At 43.2% G+C, this 22043-nt stretch overlaps 1 protein-coding gene across 3 annotated transcripts; it reads left to right on the top strand.

The window, feature by feature from the left end:
* Window positions 1-5796: 5796 nt before the first annotated feature.
* On the top strand, window positions 5797-15352 carry S1PR3 (sphingosine-1-phosphate receptor 3). 3 transcript variants are annotated; one of them, XM_059492783.1, is made up of 2 exons: window positions 5797-5912; window positions 10988-15352. In XM_059492783.1, exon 2 carries the CDS (start codon window positions 11169-11171, stop codon window positions 12312-12314), a length of 1146 nt encoding a protein of 381 aa, XP_059348766.1. In that variant the 5' UTR covers window positions 5797-5912; window positions 10988-11168; the 3' UTR covers window positions 12315-15352. The 3 variants fall into 3 exon arrangements, with proteins under 3 accessions (XP_059348766.1, XP_059348768.1, XP_059348767.1); XM_059492785.1 differs by lacking the exon at window positions 5797-5912 and adding an exon at window positions 5995-6094; XM_059492784.1 differs by lacking the exon at window positions 5797-5912 and adding an exon at window positions 6144-6297.
* The last annotated feature ends 6691 nt before the right edge of the window (window positions 15353-22043 follow it).

Raw genomic sequence — 22043 nt, 5'->3', positions numbered from 1 at the left:
TGTGGGCAGCAGGGCCAGGGAGGGGATTCTGCCCCTCTGCTCTGCTCTGCTCTGGGGAGAGCCCACCTGGAACCTGCATCCAGCTCTGGGGTCCCCAAGGAAAGAAAGATGTGGACCTGTTGGAGACAATCCAGAGGAAGGCCATGAAGATGATCTGAGGCCAGGATCAGGCCCTCTCCTACAAGGACAGACTGCAAGACTTGGGATTGTTCAACCTGGAGAAGACTTCAGGGTGACCTAACTGGAGCCTTCCATTATGTGACTACATTACATCAACAAGAAAGCTGGAGAGGGGCTTTTTACAAGGGAATGAAGTGATAGGACAAGGGGAAATGAATTTAAACTGAAAGACTGTGCATATCAGGAAGAAACTCTTTACTTGGAGGTGAGAGACTCGCAAAAGTTGCCCAGAGAAATTGTGAATGCCCCATCTCCAGAAGTGTTCAAGGCCAGGCTGGATGCACCTGTCTCCTGGAAGATGTGCCTACCTGTGGCAGTGGAGGTGGAATTATTTAAGGTCCCTTCCAACCCAAACCATCACATGATTCTATCTGCATCTTCCTTTAATATGTTTAGCCTCTGCTCGCTTAACATTTCTATTAACTACAATTTGGCTCTTTACTGCAAATTCTATTCAAAACCCTCAAATTTATTCTGATTTTTAGTCATACTGCAGTCCTTGGCTAGCTTAGAGGAGTTCAAATGGATGATATACAGTTCATTATTTTTCTCTTCACACTTTTTTGCCACTTTTGCTGGAGAGTTGAGGTTTTCCATTCTTTCAGCCCACCCTTTTGGTTTCACTTTAAAAAAGGATGAAAAAGAAGAGTCAGTGTGCTCCAAAGGACATGCACACATTCCCACCATGTGATGCTGTGTTAGGGAAGTGCAGCACTCCTCCAGGGACGGTGTGTGTACAGCTAGGCCCATGGATTTGGCAGGGGGCACCATGCCTCAGCCTTGCTCTGCCAGCCCTTCACAGGGGGCAGGAATGCCCAGCACCAGGACTGGGTGTCATGGAGGAGCTCTGCAGGACCTGTGTGTGATGAGTGATGCTGCAGCAGTGGCATTCACTGAGCTGGACCAGATCACTCTGGACATCTCCCTCTGGCACCCTGAGGCTCTCTGTACAGGAGGATATGGCAACAGCTGGGGAAGGACAGGAATAACGTGCAGAAAAGAAAGGAGAGACGAGCCTTCAGTGATGTAGGCATCTTCATGTCTTCATGTCTAGAGTGTTGAGCTGCAGAATGCAGATGGGAAACCCAAGGAGCTGTTCGACTGAACTAATTTCTCCTTTTTTTTCTGTATTTCACTTTTTACATCATGTCTGGCTGGAAGTGCTATGATAACAGCTATCTTTCCTTTAACATGTGCTGTCTGCACAGTGATGTACGTGGCGCTGAGTCAGTCTGAACATTAACAATACCAATAAATATCTGGCCGTGCTCTGAGCATCTGCCCCTTTATCCCTAGAGAAAGGTGTCAGTTGCAGAGGCAGAGTTCATCTTAGCTAAGCACATGATCCCTGTAGTTAATATAAAACTTGCAACTGAAATATGTCCTATAAGAATATATTTACTTACACATATGCCATGGTAGTGCACGAGAATGTGAGAAAATTCTTAGTTTTTTAAAGTTTCCAAAATATCCTCTGCTTATATTTTAGAATTATTGACAGATTTCTTCTTGGATGTAATATCCAAGTGTATTTAAATCCCTGCAGATTATGCTTTAAAAGCACTCCAAATAAATGTTCTCCCATTTTGGTTTTATTTTTTATATTCAATTGAAATATTAATTAATCACACTTATCTTTCAATGATGTCTAATTTAAACAGTCCTACATTTAATACTGGGTTAACACAGAGTCACAGAAATAAGAAGAAAAATGGTGTTACAAAAATATGTTGCACCATTTCATCTTCTAGATGGAATAATGCATAATACATCTGTTAATATAAAGGTGATAGTTCAGCAGCTGTAGAAAAGTAAACAGCTAAAATAGGCTATCATAGAATCAGATTAATATCATACTGCTTTGATTTGTAATTTTAAAATTGCCTTGCTGCTCTTTAGCTTTCATACCAAAACATTCAAAATAAGTTATTGATTTTCCAAATGACGAAGCACTACTTCAAGAACTCCAGGCAAGTAAATCAATGACAGACCTGTAAAGCATTGGATTAATGTCAGTATGAAGAAATTATAGCTAGCACATTAATAAAATTTTGCATTATCTTGACAAACAGATATTACAAAGATTTTATCATGCCCTAAACAGTTAACAGAAAAAAGAGATTCTTCAAGGACTTAACAGTAACTACTACATGAGAAGGTCAATATTAATCTTGAAACTTTATCTGTTGTGTCTGTAGAGAAACCACAATATCTTTCATCTGAGAGTAACTTCAGATTTTATTGCACGTTTATGTATTTTATCTATCTGTAAGTAGAAGTGACTTTAACCACTTTTCTGACTTTAAAGTATGTATTGAAAAGCCATCCATATCAATGGCACTCATCATGCACTATATTCACGGGACCAAATAATGCATTTGGAAAAAAATTACCCTTTCTTTAACCAGTTATTCTCCACGTAAAACCCATGACAGAAAAGCAAATCCACTGGCTGTCACAGGGTGATGAGAGGCCCAGAATCACTCAGATAACTTCACTAGGACATTTGCTGAACCCATGGCACTCACTGAGCCTTCTTTCTCTGAGTCCCTCTGCTGACTCTTTCTCTGCCATGCTACAGAAACACCTCCTTCATTCAATACCCACTAAAATGGGCAACAGACATGCTTTTAAATGTGCCATGACTCGCCCCTAAGTCAAGATCACACTTAATTGCAACACAGAAGAAAAGAGCACAGACAGGATTCGGCCCATGGCAACTTTGGAGCTAGAATTGTGCAGGACAAATAGTGCCCCTGCTTGTGACTCCAAACCACTGTGCCCTGCACCACCTTCTCATTGTACTTAACAGCTATTAGCAGCCCTTTACTCCAAGTAGTTTCATCAGATTGTTTAACCACTTTTTCTCTCATGTTCATTGGTTTCCACGACTCAACAGTACATTGATAGAAATTTGTGTCCTTGTGTTTTAAAGTATCCCATCTCGCATTTTTCCATCTTTTTTTTTTGACCATTGATTAACTAGAGTTAATTTTCCCTGCACAGATAACTTTTCTAAATATTCCATTGCCTTTTTTGCCTTTTTGTGTTTTACAGAACAAGAGATGAAGTAACCATAGACACTCATGGTACTCGAGGTGTCAAGCTCACAGAAGGGCTCAACCATCCAACCATGTTTTCCATTTTGTTCTTCTTTCCTTTCTTATTCATTCTTAGAATTCAGCTTCCCTTTGATAGTTAATGAATGTCAGTTGCTTTTTAAGGACAATCTACAAAGACCTCTCTTCTGAGTATAAACACTCCACACGAATTTGTACATCTATTACTAGAGTTAGTTTTCTGTGTTTCACTTAGCAGCATGGAAATGAATACTGCATTTTATCAGTAGGTCACTCAGGACCTCCAGGTTACGGAAATATCTCATTCTCAGTTTTAGTTTCACTGTTGAATACTGCCAATAAGATCAGTAAATAGTACTTTCCCATTATTCATCCTGTTTGCCCAATCACTCAGGAATTTACAGGGAAGAAAGGATTTCTCATCCTCAGAAAAATGAGCTGTTAACCTCCTGTTGCTACAAAAATTCATCACTGCTCCTGGCCTTCTCTTTCTTAGTCATTAATCTCTCTACCCCACAAAAAGTAATTTGTTTTAAGGTTGAGATCGTCGTGGAAAGCTCTCCATGGGTGCCTCGCTGGCTGTTGCATGACATTTGGAATTGGACCAGTGGGTTGTATCAGCTATTGCCAAAGAGGAGCTCTCAGAGGTTTTTGCCAACATTTGCTTTGGCCTGAGATGTCACACCAGGCAAATCCCCTGCAGCCTCTGAACAGGGACTCTCTACCGCCCTTGGTTCCTGGGTAGCTCCTCCAGCTTGTCCTTCAGAATCCTGCCACCTACCTCCTTCATTGACATCAGAAGCCACTGCAACCACAGGGGTCAAGAGGCACCTGCGAGATGCCTGCTGATGAACCAGACACCCCTGCAGCACAGCTGTGTTTAGGCAGTTTTCCATTTCGGATAGGAAACATGGGGCATGAGGTTGCTGCTGTCACTTGGTGGGACTGCGCTGCTCACCGTGCTTTGCTGCCAAGGTTGTTTCAGGCAGCACCACATCAGACGCCATCAGAAGTCTCAGTCAGAAATAACATCATTCACCACTTCCCTTGTGCTGTAGTAGGGCCTTGTTGCTAGCCACTCCTGTGGGTTGCTGGAGTTGCGGGAGTTGTTTAAATTGCCAACTGAAAATTTAAAACCACTACAGCAGGACAGCTCAGGGCACAGTTTGCCATCTCCTGGAACTATTGCTAAAAATATTTGTGATCGCAGTATCTTGTCCCCTCATCCATGACAGCTTGGTAAGAGTGAGTATGTCTTCTGGCTCCCCTCTCTAAGTAACCAAAAGGTAATAAAGGAAAAATAAGGAGAGAGGGGACAATAACAAGGAATAACAGTAGAACACAGAGCCAGGATAGGGGCTACTTATATCCACTATATATGAACAGATCTTGCTGGTGTGCTGCCAAGAGGACTACAGAGCTCCTAGGGTGATTTTTAGGGAATCTGTAGAACAAGGCTTTGTGGAGCAATGAGAGAGTAGTAATTCACAGGCCTGAGCTCCCCTTTGACAAAAAGTGGTGTGTACCTTTACGGGACATGGAAAGAGTTTTCCACTCCTGTTCTGCAGAAGAGAGCAGCTTTCACACAGCACACAAAACAGGAGGACAGGAGATAAGGATAAGACCACTACATATTACACTATAGTCCTATCCATAGCTAAGTGGGGACATATCCATTAGGTCCATCAGCCTGGAAGCAATTTTACCACCATTTTGTTCAGTCTAGTTCTTATTTCCTACCAAAGTCCTAAACCAGAAAAGTTCTATTACTCCTCTTCAGGAGATAAAAGGCAGTCACAGGAGCAACCATTTGCTCTATCAGTTTGAACTTCTGGCTATAAAAAGCCTAGTTCTGCTTTCCTGGAGGAAAAGTCCTGGAGGACTTTTCGTCCCTGCAGAACAGCAGTGCAGGCAACCAAACAGCCGGGCCCATGGCATGACTCCAAGTATGATGATGCTCAGGTCCAGACAGGAGGCTCCCAAGAAAAACACTGACTGCTGTGAGATGATAGGCAGCCCTACACGTCTGCCTCTGCTTAGCAAGGTTGCTGTAGTGCCTTTGTTTGCCAGCTTATCATACACACTTCTGACAGAAAGATTTGCTGTACCCACAAGCATCTTACAAGTACATTTAAATAAGACACTTGTGGGATCCAGGTTCCAACTTCTTTTTCAAAGTGCTGCTCCTGTCACTGGCATAATCCACGTGCCTGTCGCTGTCCTTGGGCTGCTATTATTCAGTCAATAACTCTGTCAAGAGGTACCTTTCCAGGAGCATGCTGTAATCGGCAGTTCTGGGTCAAACCCGAAGAAGTACTTTTACCGAGAATTTCTGAATGTTTTACCCTGTGCCTCTCGACTCAAGCTCTCTGAAGGTCGCATTACTGGACACAGCGAAACAGAGAAGAGGTGGAACACGTACAACCTCACTTGAACATTCTAGCCGCCAGACCTGAGTAACCCTCCACCTGGCATTCTTCTGGGCGTTATAAATACTCGGCGGTGGGCTCTGCCTCCTGGCATTTTCTCGCCGGCTGCCCAAAACGCCGTTTAAGCATTAACCGCGCTGGTACCCGAGCGGCCGTGCCCCGCCGGCAGCACCCAGCCCCGGGGCGCTGCTGCCCCGGGCACGGCGAGCGGCCAAGGGGCGGGGTGAGGCGTGGTGGGACGGGACGGGACGGGACGGGACGGGCGGACGGGGGCAGGCAGGGGCCGCCGGAGCGGGGAGCGGAGCGTGTCCGGCGGCGCCGGCGGCGCGGGAGCAGCGTGCCAGAGGCAGGGGCCAGGGCAGGCGGACGCGGGGACCGGGAAGAGCCCGGAGGGGCGGTCGGGAGGTCGGTCGGTCGGGGGTGCCCGGGCGAGGCGGCGGCGGCGGCGGGGATTGGCGGCGGCGGCGGGGCAGGGCCGGGGCCATCCCAGCCCCGCCCGGCCCGGCCCGGTCCTGCCCAGCGCAGCCCCGGGGCCCGAGCGGCGCCGCGCAGGCGGCGAGGTCGGATGCGGCGGCCTTGGAGCGCCGAGGGACGCGGGGACGCAGCAGGTACCGGAGGTCCGCGCCCTGCCCGCCCCGGCCCCTCTGCCCCGGGCGGGATGCGGTGCGGTGCGGCTGTCGGAGCGGGAAGCCGCCGCTCGGGGTGTGCGGCTGGCACGGAGCGGCATCGAGCCGCGTGGGAACGCCGGGTCTAGCGAGCCTCACGCCCCGTGGGTAGAGCGATGTGAGCGAGCTGTGTGAGACCGTCGCGGGGCGGACACGTCGGGTAACCTAAACAAGACGTTTGTCAGCCCAGAAGGCTCAGGCCGCAGCGCTAATGGAAATTTGAGAACAGTTACTTAAGTTTGGAGTGGGGGAATGGGTCGGGAGCGCTGGGGGACGGAGAAGGAGGTTAAAATGCCTTCCCTTTAAACGACCACGAATTAATCCATCCGGGATCTCCCCTCTGAGGTGTACATGTGTGCTACTCGGTGTTACAAAATTCAAACTGATGTCTAAAAGCCAGAACGAAGAAAAGTAACTATTTGTTTTCCTGAGGCTGTAAACTGCCAGCACATTTACTTAAGAAAAAATCTTCTGCAAGTTTGTTTGAGTTCTCGAAGACATTTTTCTGTAGCAGATGTTTATTGTCTAAACTTCATCTGCATCTAGCATGGCTTAATTTCAGTGGAAATGTGTATTGAAATGAACTGCTCTTTCTGTTAATGAGACTACCAGGGTAAGGGTGCCTGATAAACTACATGTGTTCACTTTTCATTTGGAAAAGCTTTACAGATACATAAAATATAAAAGGGTTTCACTTCAGATTTGCATTTTTGTCTTTCCCTTTGCTGTTTTTAAAATTCTCTCTTTTGACCAAAATGTGGTGTTGTACATGGAAGCAGAGGGAGAACTGCAGTGTGGGTGGTGGTAAAAGGGCATCTGGTTTCTTTGGTCAAGTCTGTTTGTGGCTGTTTGGAAAACAGGAAAATATGATTCCAAATTACAAGTCTACTGCATGCGTGGTATCATATGTTCTTCTGCAGGCAAAAGTATGTAGCAGAAGGTCAAGTTCTGTGCTCACTTTATTCTCATTTATTGCTTTGACTTCAGGACAATTGAGAGCAGTTTGGTTCACCTTTTGAATACAGAAATTTCTTATTTCTTCTAGATATAAAGTGCCCAGTGACTTGTGAGAGGGCAAAAGCCCTCAGCTCCCTGCAGGACTCGTGACCTAAGAACCCACTGGAAAGGGAGAGTTGAGATGTATGGCAGGGAGGTGGTTGCTGAAGGACTAACACAGGTTCCCTGTTGCCTTCTGGCACTGGGAATTATGTGTTCCCAGAGAAAAGCTGCAGGCCAGGGGAGCTAGTGAGAGCTATGACCCTGACTTTCTGCATGCACCACTTTGGGGTTCAGTTGGAGAAGATAGAGGAGCCGTGTCTTGCCATAGAGCAAGTCAAGAGGTTGTGGCCTTCCACACAGCATTGCTTCTTTCTTGGGGTGTTGGGCAGAGGGACCCTATCCACCAGTGACGTGATCCATGATAAAGAGCCCCTGCTCTAATTGGAAAGGGTGCTTGACCCTGCCAGGATCCTTGACCTCTGCAGAAGTCTGCATTAAGCTCCCTCCAGTGGTTAAACTCCAAAGTGTGCCAGTGGGTGAGGAGATTTCACAGAAGGGAGGATATCTTGGTGCTCACAGCTTGGACCCCAGCTGCTCTCTCCATCCTCAGAGCTGGGACAACAAAGGTCAGCCAAATAGCTGGAGAAGGCAACTGAATTGTCCTGAGCATGTACCGCTGCCTTAATTTGGTAATTTAGCAGTCACTGGTTTAGCCAGCACATCCATGAGGAAGTACAGCCAGATTGCCTCTGCACTGCAAAGAGGTTTAACCTTCTAGTGGTACCTGCTGGTGTAGAAATAGGGGTTCTCTGGTTTGCTTCAGAGGAAATAAAACTCATTTCCAGTGGTTTCAAGAGTCTGGGATGCTGAGGTACCTAACCATGGCAGTGCTGGGCAAGCGACATGCCACAGACAGGTTCTTCAAGTTGTTTTTTTAAATATTTTGAGCTGAGGTCCATACTTTGCAGCTAGTATGTGACTAGGGCAAACTTGTTTTGAGGAGTAAATCGTTGAGCTGTCACAAAGCAGTGACACAGGTTATCCTGAACCTGCCTTGTAACTTTCTTGTTATTATAATGCATACCCAGCATTAATTTTTCTAATCGTTAAAGAAAGAATGTTCTTTCTGAATTACTGGCTACAAGGCAGGAGGTAAACAAAAGAAGATATGGCTGAATGGTATTACTTGGAAATAAGTTCTAATTTATTACCTTATTTGTATTAACTTTCAAACGTCTTGTGTGTGGTACTCTGTGAGCGTCAGTGAGAGTCCTGGTAAATAATAACGTTACAACTTTCCTTGTCTTCTTACTAGCTTGTCAAAGATTTAATTTTGTGATAGTAGGTTTGCTATAGCAATTTTAAGAGAAGTAATTACTAACAGTGGCCAAGGCTGTACAATTTCTGCTGATTGAGTGCATCATCCTTGATTTCAGCCAGGGGAACTGGTATAGTGCCATTACCTTTAGTACAGTCATGACACTTTGCATCTGCTGAATTGTGGCTGATAAACTCCTATGTCTGGCATATAATTTTCTTCACAGAAAGAAGTGTATTTGCACTTTGATAGACGAGTGTGACAAGTCACTTGAAAATGTCTTAAAGAAATATTTATTTTGTTGCATGTGGTGCTCTTAAATGATAGGAATATTATTCTCTCAGACAGTCATCAGCCAGTCTAGTGAGTATTGCTGGTGGAAGTATTATTAACAAATACTTTTCTAGTCAAATGTAATTGTTTATTTTACAGTGGAAAGCACTTGCAATTCATATGGACACAGTGGGATTTTGTTATAAGCCAATACAATGAAAGACTGTGACAGTTAATGTGTTAACAGTGCACAGATTGTAACTGAATTACAATTACGCTGAACCTTAGCTGAGGTGAAGTTTTTCTGTTGAGAAAAGCTGTTGAGAATAACTGTTACCATGCTTCAGAAAAGAATTTAACAGCTCAAGGACCCAGTTCAGCTCCTGGGAGAGAAATAAGGTGATTGCTGTCATCTTCAGAGTAAAAAAGGACAAAGACACCAAGCAGCAACTTTGTTTCTTGGATGTCTTTTCCTGTGGGCCTCTTCAACTGTAGTAATTTGGATCTATGAACTAAAATGGGGAAATAACAGTGGGAAAACACCAAATTATTTTCTCAGAAAGTAATTTTAGAACATCCTGAATACACTAAAGAATTCAAGTCAGTTCACTGTAGGCTTTTATCAGATAACTTTTTTCTGAAGGAGGGAATCAAGGAAAAGGAAGGGTGGGAAAATAGGGTGTGGGTCACCATTTAAATATCTTTACTTTCATCTGGGATGTGGTTTGCTCCTCCCCTGATCCTCAGAAGGCACTTGAAAATGCATCTCTGACTTCTCAAGTGCCCAGAACAGTCTGTTGGGTCATCAGTGGCTCAAACGTGTTTCTGATCTTAAGAAATCCACATACAGAATCATAAAATCTGAGAATGGATTGGGTTGGAAGAGACCTTAAAGATAATATTTTTCCATCCCTCCTTACCTTGATACCTGCCCTTTGAAAGTGTCTTTAATGTGTTTGGAAAATGTTCACGACTCTTGAGTAAATAAATACTATGGTCAGGAGCTCCAGCTCTTAAAAAGTTCCCTAAATTAAGTTATTCAATTTTGGGCCCATGAGAAGTGTCCTCCCATCCAGTACAATTATTTTCTTACCTTTCCGAAAAAAAAAAGTTACAAATTTGGTTCACATGAAATAAGTTCTGTCCTCACCTCCATTCTTGTTTTCTTAGAAAAGTGAAAAATTGGCCATTTGCTCATCCTCAGTGCATGTATTTGGGGCATGAGCACTGATTGTGAACCAAGAAAATCAGAATTTCTGGGAAAGTCAGATTTGGTGTAACTATTTTTTACTTTTTAAAAACACCAAGAATATTAAATACATGTCATGCATATCTACGTAAAGGGAAAAAAAACAGTAAAGTTAACTATAAAGAAAAACAACATTTATAAAAATATTACTTGCCATGTTTATTTTTAAAAAGGTAGCGCAAATCCAACTAATTTGAGTGGGAGGTTGGCTTTAGGATGACTGGCTTTCAGTGCATCTTCTCAATTGTAAATAGCAGAAATTTATACCATTAACTGGGGGAAGTTATTTTAAGCACTGGCAACATGCACACTGGTATCAAGACTTGACACCAACTTTCTCAGTATGTTTCCTACCTACATGGCAAACAAGGACAAGGTTTAAAAGCATAGAGTTTGCCCTACTGATGTGAAGGCAGTGATGTTTGGGTTGTCTTTTGGTAGTGCAGTGTACACTTAGGTCTTTTTCAGAGGCAGTGAGTGCTTACTGTCCATGCTATGGCTTGCTGGGTCTGTTTGCCAGTCCTTCTCGTGGCTCTTCTGTGCGTTTTTCAGCATGGGGAAAACACCTTTGAACAGTTATGACGTTGTAGTGGCATTTCCCTTGTATTTCTGCACCCAGGCTGTGTCTGCACTTACCTGCAGCTGCCGAGAGAGGCATGCAGCAGTGCTGGATCTTAGTGCCCCGTCAGTGACAGACCCTCACCCCTGGCTCCTGGGTGTATGCTGCAGCTTAAGCACTGGCTGACATGGGAAGGCAGTGATACTTACGTTCCATTTGTTGATTTTATTTTCAGAGCCTGTTTTGAGAGCCACTCTCCCAAGTTAATATGCGAGGTGTGCTGGAGGTGAGGATACACAACGCCTGCCCAGAGGAGCACTGGGAGGAACGTGGCTTGATCTCCCTCTTGTGGAAAATTATTGGAACTATATTCTTGTGATACTCCAGAAAAAAATCCAGCATCCATCAGGAAATAAATGATGGCAGCAGTTACCATGCCACCTGATGCTCTTGTCAGCTCTCAAGGAAATGAAGAGGTGGACTCTCTTATTGTACTGCATTATAATTACACAGGAAAGCTTATTTTAAGGGAAAAGGCAACTGATAAAATAGACCTGCCCACTATTTCATTTCTGATCCTATGTAGTTTCATAGTCCTGGAAAACTTGATGGTGTTGATTGCCATATGGAAAAACAATAAATTTCACAACCGCATGTACTTTTTTATTGGCAATCTAGCTCTCTGTGATCTTTTAGCTGGGATTGTTTACAAAGTAAACATTCTTATGTCTGGGAAGAAAACTCTGAGCTTGTCCTCTACAATCTGGTTCATTAGGGAAGGTAGCATGTTTGTTGCCCTGGGAGCTTCCACTTTCAGCTTGCTAGCGATAGCTATTGAGCGGCACTTGACCATGATCAAAATGAGGCCTTACGATGCAAATAAAAAATATAGGGTGTTCCTTCTCATTGGTACATGCTGGCTTATTTCAATTTCCTTGGGTGCCCTCCCCATTCTCGGCTGGAACTGTATAAACAATTTACCAGATTGCTCAACAATTTTGCCTCTATACTCCAAAAATTATGTTGTGTTCTGCATTAGTATCTTCATAGCCATTTTGGTCGCCATTGTCATCCTCTATGCCCGCATCTACATACTGGTAAAGTCCAGCAGTCGTAATGTCACCAACCACAATAACTCGGAGCGGTCCATGGCACTCCTTAGGACTGTTGTGATCGTTGTTAGTGTCTTCATTGCGTGCTGGTCTCCACTGTTCATCCTGTTCCTCATCGATGTGGCCTGCAGAGTCAAGGAGTGCTCCATCTTGTACAAAGCCCACTGGTTTATTGCTCTGGCAGTCATCAATTCTGCAATGAACCCCATCATCTACACCCTGGCCAGTAAGGAGATGCGTCGGGCTTTCTTTCGCCTTGTGTGTGGCTGCCTGGTGAAATCCAAGGTGGCCAGATCTTTGCCTATTCAACCCACTCCAGATCACAGTCGAAGTAAATCCAGCAGCAGCAATACCCAGAAGCCAAAAGAAGATTTCCCACCGATAAATATTCCCTCATGTATTGCTGAGAAAAATGAATCTTCATTTCACAATGGAAACTTCTGTAAGTAAGGGACTACTCAAGACAAGTACTTTTCTGTGTTTTTAGGTTTAAACTACAGGTGTAGTTTAAATATTCATGCACTTCAGTCACAGGGGAAAACACTAACCATTTATTTAACTTTGAGAACTTATTTATCAACAATCATTTGCTTTGGGTGTTCATTCAGTAACACACCCAATTCAGAAAAAGCCTTTCATGCTACCCAGCAGTCAGGACAGAGTCCATGCACAGCTAAGATCATCAAGTGCCACAATGGCATTGCATGCTAATGCTTCATTTGGCACCTCATGGTCTTGCAAGACATCATTAAAACCTGTTAGAAACTTCAGCATTCAACTAAAGACTGCTGACAATTGTAACATGAGCCCAGTTATTGCCAGCTGGGAGAAGAATTCATTGCATAAGTTGGTGATTATAGTTCTCTATATGTATCTTGCTGTTGTGTTAATGGCCTTATAAGTATGTGGTATAAATAGCTGTATATTTGTACAATTTCTTATTAAAAAGTCATTGATTGGTAAAAGTTTACAACATGCTAAACATTGTATTGCAGTATGCAGTGTGACTAATAGTACAAATAGATGCGTTTCAATGGGGATATTTAAAATGAAGTAGTAGCTTTTAACTGTCAGAAACTTTAACAAGTCATATCAATGCAGTATTTTTATTTTTTCCGTTGTTATTCAAACTTTTTGTGTTTAGTGAAGGACAACATGGCCATTGTCACTGTGGCATTTCACAACATATTTTAAGTAAGCAGTAGTAAACCGTTGAGAGAGGATATATATTTGCTATTTAAAGTAGATAAAATGTGATCCCTCAATACATGTGTAACAAGTGTATGTGCTGTTTCAATGAATATATTTTTGCTTACCATTTTCAATATATTTAAAAATGTATGTCCAACCTATATAAACCTGTGTACATTGTGAATGCACTACCTAAGCTGAGATCCTTCAGTTCTGAAAGAGAGACGTATCATTTCAGAAAGCAGTGAACTACAGTGGGTTCCTGTCGAGTTCCTTCTTTCCTTTCTAGGCCCTACCACAGTGTGGGGTTGTGTTAGAAATTCTCCCTGGGAAGCTCTGCGAATGTCCCATTTTCTGTCAGTGGGATCCTATGCTTCTACCATTTCTGGACACCTCTGCAGATGCAAGAGGGAAGATGCGGTACAGCAGGGTCATGCGGATGGGCATATCTCTGTTTATACCCGACCCTGCCTTGGATCTGGAAAGAAGGTTTTTTTAGTCTGGAAGACCTGGAGCCTCAGCCCCTTTTGAGAGCCCATTTCAGAGAGACCTTACAACAACTTTATAGATCATCTCTGCCTTACCAGCCTGAGGACAGGTTGATGTTGAGTGTCAAAGCAGTTTCCTGAGTCCTGGACCAGTAAAGACTTCACAGACATCTGGTTTCAGGTCCCCATGGAAGTGGCCTTTGGTACTTCCATCAATTGTACTTTATGGCTGGAGGCTTCAGTGGAGTTTGATGGGAAATTCTGGGACAAGTTCCCATTGTCTCAGTAAGAATGTATACATCTAACTTCATTGGGCTCTTTCAAAGATTTGTGTTTAGTGTCTCAAAATACACTTTGCCTTATGCACAATCAGAAGTAGTTGAGGCTTTTTTAATACACAGCCTGAAAGAGCTCATCCTTAACTTTACTCTGGTCTTAATCATTTAAAGCAGCAGCATTAGACTCTTCTCAAATATGTATTGTGTATAAGTTGTGTATTGTATGTAGCAAAAACCTTTAAAATGTAGAGGTTTGCATTGTGATTATCTTTTACCAATTAATAGTCTGTAAATGTAGAAAAGTGTATAAGAACAAAGAAGAATTGTATTTGAATGAAATAACTGTGAAAGAGAGTAGTAAATATGAAATAATTTCTACCAAAAAATGTTGAAAAGCAGTGCACTTAGAGAAGAAGAAAAAGCTAAACCAAGGTAAGCATGATATACCTATATGGATTGTAGATACAGGCTGCCGGCTCTGTAGCTTTATCAGAAATAGAGCTGGTGACATTGCATTGCCATGGCTTGATTAGGTTTTTAGATTTTACATTGCTGTTGGGCTGTAGTGTGGAAGTTCTCCCCTGAAGCTGTGGCTTTTAAAACTGTAAGCTCAAATATTTGTGTACTTGTGTTAGTTGCCAGAGTGGTGGCACATGGCAGCTTCCTTGCTATTGTAGAGCAGATAGGCCTTAGGAGCACACTGGTTTGAGAAAGCATGGATGCTGAACCCACACCAACCCTCATGTCAAGGATGTTACATGATTCTTATTATATAGATGAAAAATAAAAATTTTTGATGGCCTAAGTCCAAGAAGATGTAAATAAAAGTGATATTTAATATCTGCGTTCTAGCCTTAGCTATTGTCAGTATTGATGCAAGGTACAAGTAATGCAAAGAACTCTGCCATTAAAGGCCATGTGATTGCTTGTTAGTATGAAACCCTTTCATTCTACTTTGATTTCCTTCTCTTATTTTGGAGCTGTGGGGATATTTTGTTAGTTCACTAGCCTGCTGTACTTGAAGCAGGTTTCTAAGATTCTAAGATTCATGGCTTCATTTGTAACATTGCTAATACCATTTACAAAGTACTTATGATTGGAGAAAAAAGCTATTGTCAATACAATCTTCAGTGAGTCCATCCCATTGGGAAGTACTAGGTAAGGCATAGATTGTGGAAGATTTCAGAGCAGAATTTAAATTAGGACAAGTCAAGAGTTTAACAGCAGTGGACCTTAAACAGCCAGGAAGATCACATATCTTTGAAGCTGAAAAAAGATGGAGAATATCTTCTTTCACCCTAAAATATTAGAAAATTCCTCCAAACACATCCCAGAATCTAACCTTTTATCATCCACGGCTGATTTGAGCATTGAGAAAACCAAATTTGGTTTTCCTTTCCAATTGGTTTTACATGGAGCAAAGGCAACAAAGCCTTTAATTCATATTATTTAATGAATTGGCATATTTGTTTTGATTATGGATTATTAAATAAATGCAAATCCAGTCACCCATGGAGAAAATAAAGGTTTTTACAATCTGCTTTCCAAGAGTCTTTTATTGCCAACAGTCTTAGAGAATGTTTTCAAATCACTAGGTACCAGAAACATTTTGAAAACTTCTAGGAAAAAAAATCTTGAACCTTTAAACTAAAGGTGTCAAGTAACAGTAATTTTTCAGAGAATTTTGGAAAGGTTTTGGCCTTCTATGGAAAACATTCATTTAAACTCTGGGTGTTGTGGCTGAAGGCAGTACTCCAGAGGCAGAAGGCTGGCTTGGTTGAACAGGGATCTTCTCTTGGAAATGGGACTAAAATGGAAGGTGTGTGCCCAGTGGAAGCAAGGTCAGGTGACTTGGGAGTAATACAGAGATGCTGTTTGCCAGTGTAGGGAGAAAATTTGTGATGTCAAATCTCTGTTGGAGATGAAGCTGCCAGAAATGTAGGGAACAATAAAAAGAGGTATTTCAATATCCGTGAGAAAAGGCATCTTAGAAATAAAATCAGCCCATTATGGGTGAGGATGGGTACGTCACAAATGGGCATGGACAAGGCAGAGGTATTTAATGCATTCTTTGCTTCTGTCTTCCACACGGATAACAGACCAAGGGAGGCTCTGTGCGCTGAGCTTCCAGGACCATGACTGCAAGAATTATCAACTCCCAGTTGACCCTGAAGTTGTGTGGGACTAGGTGCTCCAGCTGGATCCCTACAAATCTATGGGACCTTACTGGGATTTATACAAGAGTCCTCAAACAGCTGAGAGGTCTCACCTGACTAAAAGGTGGAGAACGTTGTCTCAAGTTTCAAAAGTGCTAGGAAGAAGGACCCTGAAAACTACAGTCCTGTCAGTTTTGTTTCAGTGCCCAGTAAAATCATGGTCAAGATTATTCTGAGAGGTATTGAGAACCTGGAAGACAATGCATTCATCAGTCACAGCCTGCACATCTTCATGAGAGGGAAGAGTCCTGCTTGTCAAACATGATTTTGTTCTATGACAAGGTAGCCCACTTTGTTGATCAAGGGAAGCCAGCTGATGTAATCTTCTAGGGTTACAGCAAAGCTTTTCATATCTCTTTCAGAATCCTGGACAAAATGTACACAGCTGGATAAACACATCATGTGGTGGGTGAGCAGCTGGCTCATGGGTCAGGCACAAAGGGCTGCAGTCAATGGGGTGACATCAGACTGGGGACCTGTCGCTGGTAGGGTTCCACAGGGTCCCATCTTCAACCCTCTGCTCTTCAACATCCCCAAAAATGACTTAGATTAAGTACTTAATGGAATACTAAGCAAGTTAGCTGATGATACTACATTGGGGGAAGCTGCCATCTCCCTCAAGGGCAGAGAGGCCCTGCAGAGAGACCTCAATAAATTTGAGGGCAATCACCAACTGCAAGAACTTTAATAAGGGCAAGTGTTGGGTTCTGCACCTGTGATGGTTGAGCCCTGATTGTGTGTGTAGAGTGGGGAATGGGAAGCTGGAGAATACGGCACTGGAGAGCAGCAGTGAGGAAACAGACTTGAGGATCCTGCTTGATGGCAAGTTGAACATGAATTAGCAGTGCCCTGTCCTGTGGGGCATCAGGCACAGCATGGCCAGCCGGGCAAGGGAGGGCATTGTCCTGGTCTGCTCTGCACTGGGACAGCCTCACTTTATATGCAGGGGGCTGGTCTGGGCACTACAATATAAAAAAGATGCTGAGCTATTGGAGAGTGTCCCCTAGGAGGCCATGTTGATTTGGAGGGGAAGCTGTGTGAGGAGCAGTTGAGTCTTATCTTTTCAGCTTGGAGGAGACTGAGAGAAGACCTCACTGTGGTCTACAACATCCTCATGACGGGAGGGGACCTCTTCACTATCATGACCAGTGACAGACCTTGAGGAAGCAGCACGAAGCTGAGTCAGGAGAAGTTTCGGTTGGATATTACGGAAAGGCTTTTCACTCAGAGTGTGGTTGGGCACTGGAACAGGCTCCTGAGGGAAGGGGGCACAGCACCAAGCCTGACAGAGTTGAAGGAATATTTGGACTCTCAGGCACAAGGTGTGATTCCTGGGGTGTATTGTGCAGCACCAGGAGTTGGATGTTACGATCCTGATGGATCCCTTCCAGCTCAGGATATTCCATGATTCTGTGAATGCTATGGAGCTGAGGGTGGCAGGCTCTGCATCTGCCATCCCCAGAGCTGGAGGAAGTCTTTGTCCCTGCTTTCTGGGAGTAGGGTCAGTCCATTGGCCTATCTGCTTGGAGAGCAGTCTGCTCCAGTTATGCCAGGCGTGGCTGCTCCCTGGAAAGAGACATTTTGCAAGAAGTGGCTGTAGTGAAGCTTTGTGCTGCCTTCAAGGCTTGTTTCCAACTGCTCTAATAAAGAAATGGAAAACACACCTGTGCATAAAGTGCCAGGCACCAAAAAGCTTGGGTCCTAAAAGTGGGTAGTCAGCTCCATCTGAGTGGAGATGTTCTGGTGTTCACCTGCAGGTGCCATTTCACCTGCCAGCACAAGTAAGGACACTTCCAGCAGGAGCTGGGAACCTGGGCCACCCTAGGCCTGGAGAAACTCCCTTCTCATGGCCAGACTCACGGGGGACAGGTACAGCAGCAATGATTGGGGGTTTCTGCTGTTGTACTGTGGCCCCCCCAGGACCTGAAGAAGGCTGGAGGCACCGTGCAGAGGCATGCAGAGTTTGCAGGTGCCCCTGGTGCATTCAGAGCTGCATTTCTTTTCCCCAAGAGCAGTGTTGTTGCAGTGTGAGCCTATTTCCTGTTTTACTTCCCAGTCCCTTCCCAGGTGTGGCAATACCCCTCTCCCTTCCCCCTCGCCCCCATGCTGAGTGAGTTCTGTCAATCGGTTTAGCTTTCCAGCAAGGCCATTGTGTGGTTGGTCAAGTTCAAAGGATGCTCTTCAGGCCTGGGGTCATTGGCCTATCTAGGTGTCATCGTCCCCTGAGACCCTCCTCCTCCCACCTGCTTGGTGCTCACCTGCCCCTTCCCCTCCCCCTGTCCCTGAGCTTAAATTCAGCCAGGACCATGTGCTCGGTATTCTGTTGGAGCTGTTACCAAGATTCAGATGCCTGTGACCATGGAATAAACTCTGGATATAAACCCTTCGACAGAATCCGTCTCCTTTTCCTCTTCACCTTCGCCTGAAGCCCTTCCACCCAAGGTAAACTGAGTTTCTACAAGCCTGGATTTGTTTCAGTGCCCAGCTGCAGCATCCAGCCAGCCAAAAGTGTCTCTGAGGTGAAATACCACAGTTGCCGCCTTTGGCCCAGCAGCAAGGGTCAGACGAGCCCAGGCACAATCTACCTGGTAATATTGGGATCTTATTCCAATACAGTGTGACTTTCTAGGGCATGCTTAGGCACAGCTTTTGTCCAAGTGGTTAAAAGAGAAGGAAGGGCCTTTGCAAGAAGATGTGGTCAGTGGAGGAAGAGGACTGGGGTTAGAGCTCAGCAGAGCTAAGCTTCCTGCTGACATGGAGACAACATTGTCCTCCCCACAGCACACAAAGGGGCTGCTCTTGTCCTTGCAGCCAGTCTCTGCGGACACATCATGGAGTGGACTATTTTCTATTCTCACCTCTTCAGTGAGCCAAGCAGGAAAGCTACCTTTACAGGACAGGGCATCATCTGGCTCAGAAGGAGGGCCTGTGTACACTTGCGTGTTTTTGCAAAAGTAGTATTTGTTGAAAACAAATGTGTGTTGTCTCTATCAAAGAATGTGTAGCTCCTGTAGTGGTGTAAGGTCACTGTAGCTGAGGTCCAGGTCCTCATGTGCCATTTGGCCCTCTGAAATTTTTCATCCCTGATTCTACTGGGTTGAGCAATTGATTGACTTGCTAATATTCAGTATCCAGGTGAACCTTTTGAAATGGCACACATTCTGCCCCACAATGTGCCTCCCTTCAGGCTGAGAGGCACAAGACACAGATTGGGCTCCCAAGCCCAATCCCAAACCCAGCAAATAAACTTCATTAACGAACCTGAGCATAAGAGAATAGACTCAAGCCCACTTTACATGCATTTCAATCTAGTAATAGTGCTCACTGTTTTATTACTTTGGTTAAACATATACAAACTGAATAATCAGAAAACAGTTGCATGACACTTATATTCCAAACTACATTGCTCAAGGACTTCCTCAGAGGCAAAATTTGTCTCTATAGCTAAAATATCACAGTCAGCAGAGAGGCAAAGACTTGAGATTCACAAAAGTGGTTAGGAATATAAATTATCACAATATTTCCACATACATTATTTTTCCTGCAATTCTCAGTTAAAAATCTTTCTAAAAGTAATAAATATTATTAAATAACAATTGTACAATAAAACTTCTTTTTACAGCAAAATAGTCACTTTTTAGTTTTGTTGTTGCTGCCCACACAATGCAAAGAAAAACATTTACCTCAAAAGAAGAAACCTAGCTTCTTTCAAGTTTTAACTCTGCAGGACTTTACTAAGAAGCAGTTATCACAGCAATCCAGACAAAAAGGACACAAATATATACTAATTATAATCTTCACATTCTTCACTTAATAGAAAATTTCATGTAATTTTGAATTGATGTATGCCTGGGTGTGTTTGATGTCTTGTTCCTCATAGAAGAACCAGGTCTGCTGGAAAAAGCTTCCATTTGACCTGGACTTTATTTGATCTTCATGATAGCTACATAAAGTGTAACTCTGCATCTTAATCTCAAATTCTGAGGCCACCTTTCTTTTCTGAGTCATCTGCACTCTCTCTTTCACAGTAGGGTAGCAGAATGAGTCACCTAGTTCTAGCTTCTTTCTTCTTTTGGTTTCCATGACCTTGTTGCGTTGTCAATCAAGGTTGAAACACTCTCTCTTTGTATGTTGCTTTTGCTAGAAATGTGTAGCTCTGAAATATTATCCCCATTACTGAGACAAAAAAAAAAAAAAGCCCTGCATTTTCTCCCTGGAAGTCTTAGGGGATGTTTACTTTGGAGTGTGCAGAGGAACAGATCAGGGCTTGTGAACATAAATGTCTCAATAAGAGATGAGCAGTAGGCTTTGTATCCCCAGAGGTTCTGCTTTAACTCTATCAACCAATTAGCATGCTTATAATTTGGCATCAACTCTCCATTCTCATTAGTGGCGTAAATGCCTACTGGCTCATGTTTCCAGGTTTCACATTTCTTATCCCTGAAGTTTTCTCTCCCAAGACAGCTTTTCATTCTCTATCCAAGCCTCTGCTTAACTGCAGGCAAATTGTATGTCCATGTTATCTTTTCCATGGGCATGCCCTCATTGCAGCTGCATCCAATGCAGATATGACCAAGGTCCACAGACACTGCATGTGAGTGAGTAGAATAAGTCCAGCTGATCACAGAGCACTAAGTGGAAATTCACCAACTAATTTGACAGCTTTGAACACACATGAATGTGTGAAGAGTGAAAACCTCAGCTTGAGCAAAAGAGACCATGTAAGTCAAAGTGGTTTTGACAGGACACTTAGGTATGTCTTAATTTAGACTTTATGCGGACATATTTTGAACCTGTAGGCAGATAAAAAGGGAAGTATGTCTCTTACTTCATCTTAGACTTCATTTATGCAAATATGGATTATGGTTTACTTAATATAAATTCTTGGTTCTACTTACTTTGGATAAACTTTGGAAGCCAAGAACAAAGTCTTGAAAGTGGAATTTGTAATCTTTTTTCAGAGTATTCACAAATTCCAAATATCCCTCTGATAACTACAAATTTTCTAGAAGGTGGAAAACTTTGCTGGTTATCAAATGTCTAAATATGCATCAATTTGGTTATTAATGCATTATATCTGGTATCTGGTATTGATGTGCCAGCAGCAATCACACTACAGTATAATTTTTTTTTTTTTTTATTCTCCTCATCTTACTGTATATGATGCCTGGGGACCATGGTGATAAGAAATGTGAGTATATTATACCACAGTGTGGAAAAAATATGAATATAGGCTATAGAAAACTTAGTGCTGGCAGGTGACATTTACCAGACTCAAACATTTTTTCCATTTGCACATTTTGCACTGAAGTCTTTGTCCCAGGACTATGTCCTTTGTTCAAGCTTTTATTGAATATCTGGCAGACAGGTTTTGGCAGAACCAGTGTTACCTACCATTGTGAACCCTGTAGGAAATGAAGTGAAACAACTGTATAACTGGGCAAAAAGGCAGGCATTAAGCCATGGAAATTGCATCTTCTCATATGGTGACCAGCCAGATATGGTTAGCTTGAACATTCTCTTCTTGCATTAAGGAAAGGGAAACTGCAATTTCTCACTCTGAGCAAACTCCCATTTGTCAGAAGGTCATGCAGTTTTCAGACTATATTTTCAGGTTTCAATGCTTCTGAAGCACATGAAATAATGAATAGTTTGGGAACACGAGTGTACCTAGATATGCAGCCTATCATGGCCAGCAACATTGGATGAATTCTATTAGCTTAATAATTAGTCTAGATCCACAATAAAAAGTAATCAAAATCATCGGGTTAACATATGTGTTCTTTGTTCAGTCATTGTCATTCATTCCTATAGTTGCAACACAACTGAAATCAAAACTGTTAATCAGATAGGACTCAAAACTAATGTAGACAGTCTTGCAGGATATTTAGAGTTCCAGTTCTGACTTCTCAGCTATTCACTGGAAAAACATCAAAAGATACTATAATATCACCTAATCTCAGTGATTTCTATTGAGTCTAGAAATGTTTTTCATTCAGTAAAATC

Source organism: Ammospiza nelsoni, chromosome Z (assembly GCF_027579445.1).
Source record: "Ammospiza nelsoni isolate bAmmNel1 chromosome Z, bAmmNel1.pri, whole genome shotgun sequence".
NCBI lineage: Eukaryota > Metazoa > Chordata > Aves > Passeriformes > Passerellidae > Ammospiza > Ammospiza nelsoni.
This window is presented reverse-complemented; position numbering and strand designations above follow the sequence as displayed.

What these genes read in the sequence shown, in the direction of transcription:
- S1PR3 (XM_059492783.1), top strand. Translation starts at nt 11,169, where the DNA reads ATGATGGCAGCAGTTACCATGCCACCTGATGCTCTTGTCAGCTCTCAA.